Source organism: Urtica dioica, chromosome 4, assembly GCF_054948205.1.
Source record: "Urtica dioica subsp. dioica isolate 48M chromosome 4, U.dioica_male_clone48M_v1_H2, whole genome shotgun sequence".
NCBI lineage: Eukaryota > Viridiplantae > Streptophyta > Magnoliopsida > Rosales > Urticaceae > Urtica > Urtica dioica.
Genome location: NC_142759.1, coordinates 23,518,011 through 23,522,248, shown reverse-complemented (window position 1 = coordinate 23,522,248; position 4,238 = coordinate 23,518,011). Strand labels below are relative to the sequence as shown.

General features: G+C 40.5%; 1 protein-coding gene across 1 annotated transcript in view; it reads right to left on the bottom strand.

The window, feature by feature from the left end:
* Positions 1-270, bottom strand: part of LOC149401298 (putative leucine-rich repeat receptor-like serine/threonine-protein kinase At3g14840) — a 15,674-nt gene extending 15,404 nt beyond the window's left edge. The window contains exon 1 of the mRNA XM_089610657.1: positions 180-270. Within this exon, the coding sequence (XP_089466783.1) occupies positions 180-270 (91 nt within the window). The remainder of the gene's footprint in view (positions 1-179) is intronic.
* Positions 271-4,238: the final 3,968 nt, after the last annotated feature.

Genomic DNA, 4,238 nt, shown 5'->3' with positions numbered 1-4,238 from the left:
AAAAGAATATGATAAAAGGCTTAGTGGACAACAACTACGTTTGGCACGAGTCTCCGATGGTCGTTGTTGAGATGATCGAGAAGTACTTTCATGATCTCTTCACCTCATCTACGCCCGGCCATGAGAAGTTTTGGCCTTTTCACAGAGCGGTGACCATCCACATTCTCGAGACCACCAACCTGATCTAGACTCATCATTCACGGCCAATGCCGATGATATGAAGAAGGCGGTCTTTGACATGGGCTCAGACAAGTCCCCCGGTCCCGACATTTTTCATTGCTCCTTCTATCAGAAGATGTGGTCGATGGTGGGCGATCATGTGATGAGTGTGTATCTCTCGATACTCAACAGAACAGCCTCAGTTTCGGAACTGAACAACACAACCATTGTCCTTATCATGAAGATAAAAAAAAACCCTACGAAGCTCTCCGAGTATAGGTTGATTAGCCTATGCAATGTGCTTTTATAAAATCATCACTAAAACTTTGGCTGATCGTCTCAAAAAGGCTTTGGACCCCATTATTTCACATAGTCAGAGTATGTTCATCCCGGGCCGACTGATTACGGACAACATCATCGTCGCCTTCAAGTTATGTACTCTTTTTTCAAGAGTACAAAGGGAAATAGAGGATGGACAAGATTTAAGCTCGATATGAGCAAGGCCTACGACAGAGTGGAGAGGGGCTTTGTGAAGATGACGCTTCACCGACTCGGATTTTTGGAGAGATGAATTGGCGTTATTATGGATTGTATATCGACCCCCACCTTTTCCTTTAGTGTCAATGGGGCCATCAAAGGTCGAGTTACCTCAACACAAGATCCACCAAGGCTGCTTGCTTTCACCTTATCTTATCCTTATTTGTGCGGGAGGGCTCTAGGCCCTCCTTACAAATTATGCGGGAAATGGTGAATTTTAGGCGTTTTCTTGTACTAAAAGAGGGCCTAAAATTAGTCACCTCTTTTTTTGCGGATGATTCCCTACTATTTTTCCGGGTAAGGGAAAATGACATTCGATTGGTCAAACGTTTTTTTGATCTTAATGATGCAGCCTTGGGTCAGAGACATGTTTAAGCTCGAATGTCAAGACGACATAGAAGGAAGATTTAAGCGTTGTCTTGGGAGTCCCGATCACTACAACTCATGCTACCTACCCTTGCCTACCATACTAAATCAGTCGAAGAAAGAAAGAAACCTTCCACTCCATACGTGATAAAGTGGAAACCCGTCTCACTCAGTGGAAGGGCCGCCTCTTTTCCCATGCATGACGGGAGATCTTAGTCAAGTTTGTGGCTCTTGCGTTACCTACGTATTCTATGAGCATTTTCAAGCTGTCGGACGGACTTTGTAAGAAGATGGAGAAGCTCATGGTATGATATTTTTTTGGAGGAGACGACAAGAACAAGAAGATACACTGGAGAGCATGGGAGACTTTGTGTCTTCCAATATCTCAAGGGGGACTCAGATTCAAGGATCTCGTGAGCTTCAATCAAGCCAAGCAAGAATTGCGTATTCTCACCAGCCCCAACCCACTCGTTGCGAAGGTATTAAAATTCAAATATTTTCCATTGTCTCCTTCTTTGAGGCTCTGCTCACGAGTGCGGCTTCCTTCCTCTGGAGATCATTCTTGTGAGCTCAGGAAATTATTGTCAAAGGATCACGATGGAAGATAGAAGACGGGTGAAAGGTCAAGGTCTTTTAAGATCAGTGGATTTCACGACCATCCTCATTCAAAATCTTCACTACTCCTACACCAACGAATTGTAGGGTGAAAGTCTCCGAGCTTATATACCTGGCGTCTCATCAGTGACACCGAGCGAAGGTGGAGGAAAATTTATGCCCGGTCAACGTCGAGGAAATCCTTCGTATCCTTATGGGCCTTTCTATCTCTCTCTCTCTCTCTCTCTCTCTCTCTCTCTATCTCTCTCTCTCAATCGATAGACTGATATGGAATTACGAGAGGTTCGGGATCTATACAGTGAAATCGGGCTACCGTGTTGCTACTTCTTCCCAAGTGGTAGCCTCCCCATCCACACATCAGAGCAATCTCTAAAACGGTATATCGAATCTCGCCACCCCGCCCAAAACGAAGATATTTTTTAGGCTTTTACACGACGAGTTTCCTTCGTTTGTGGCCGTACATCGACGAGGTGTTCGCTTGTCTAGCTCATGCGCATCGTGTGGCGGGTTCAAGATGAGCAGCCAACGATTTTCTCTTGTCCAATGGTGAAGCAATTTTGGAAAAGTACAGTGTTGCTGCGTGCCTTTAGCGGAGCTGGCGTTTGGCGCCAAATGAAAGTGGTTGATAGAACTTGGGCCAATTTGAATAAGTCGAAAAGGGAGTTCATGGTGGTTGCGACGTTCCTGGTTTTGCAAGCTAGAAATGACCTCGTTCACGGTTCCGCACTGATATCTCTAGAACGCCTTGCAAAATAGACGTCTCAGTGGATTCGAGACTTCCAGCAGGCTAAAATGAAGCATCGCCCTCGACAAGGTAACAGACAACAATGGGCTCCACCGTCGATCGGGAAAAAGAAGCTTAATTTAGATGTAGCTATTCCTAGGGATGGTCAATCGACGAGAATGGGCGGGGTGATTCGAAACTCAGCGGGAGAGGTTCAGCGCGCGTTATGCAGCACGATGGCTTCCTCACTTGACCTTTCGTTGCTAAATGTTTAGCGATCCGGAGGGGCTTATTTTTGGCAAGACACATGGTATCAACATCCATGAGGTTGAGAGCGACCGTATGTTGGCGGTGAAGGCAATCATGAAAGAGAGCCATTCGATCATCGTCGAGGTTGTGGTTGCCGATATATACGTTCTTATTCGGGAGCTTCGAGTTAGTTGCTGCAGATTCATCTCCCGTGTAGGAAACCATGCGACATATCTCTTACCTCGTAACTCTTTTAATTTACAGTTCGATGTTTCTTGGATTCTCGAATGCCCTCTATGTATTTTTTTATGTAATTTCGGCGGATACTCTGTCTAATTATTAATGAGATGAACTATTCTTGTTTTAAAAAAAAGATATCGTACACAATGTTAAGACTATAGGTCTGACAAAATGTTTAATGCCATAGAAAGTAAAGCGTACATGTAAATACACAAGCAATTCAGTTCAATACGATGTCATCTACGTCTGGAGGGTTGTTCCTAGAGTTTAGTTTTCTTATTTTTAAAATATATTCTTTATTATTTTTAATCAATAGATTTTTCATTAATTTCTAAAAATGGATGTAAAATTAAGACTTAAAATTATAAATATATATGAAGAGTTAATGTTAACTTCATTAGAAAATAATTCGAAATATATTTCGTTAGGAAAATATCACCTAGATATAAAAATATAAATAAAATAAATTGTAGTAAGAAATTTATAATTTTTTAATAAAAAGGGTGAGAAGACAAAGAAAAGATGTTGATGAGTGGCTTTCTATATGTTTCTACGACATCGATTGTTCATGCTATGCCTTACAACTTTACATATAAACTAAAAGGAAGATGTGAATAAATTTTGGATAAATTACACTATTGCCCCCTCAACTATGACGTTGATAACGTTTCACCCCCTGAATTATGAAATCTTACACGACAGACCTTAAAATTCTACATTGTAACAAACATCTCCTTCTGTCAGGTTTTATTAACGGCTGTCAAGTGTTTAAAGGGTAAATCGGTAATTGTACAATTAAAAAATTATTACTTTTATTTATTTTGTGCCTCGTTACTCTTTTCACCACATTGAAACCCCTAAATCCCCAAATCTACTTGATGGCGTGAAATCATTAAAGGTAAAGAAGTATTTTTTTTCTTCATTAATTTTTTTAGTTTTTTTTTATTATTATTCTGGTTATATATAAATAATTAAATGTTTTTATTAGTATCTCTATGTTTTCATGATATACACAAACATATGTATACATATGCACAAACACATACAAATTTTTTTGATAAAAATCGGTAAATCCACACAAACACACACGTATTCTTTCCAAAAAAGACTAGCGTTTAGCTGTTAGCATATGTGACTCACACATCTCTCTGTCTCTCTCTATCTTTCCAGTCTACAACTCACCCAAACAAAAAAGAAAGAAAATTATGAATCCATCCTCAGCTTTTAGCAAATCCAATCCATCTCCATCGTCGACCAAGAAAAACTAGAAGATAAAGAAATTCAAAATTCGACAGCGACGTAACTAAGCATAAAGAATTTGGGGGCGAGAATTGACGACGGAAGCAAC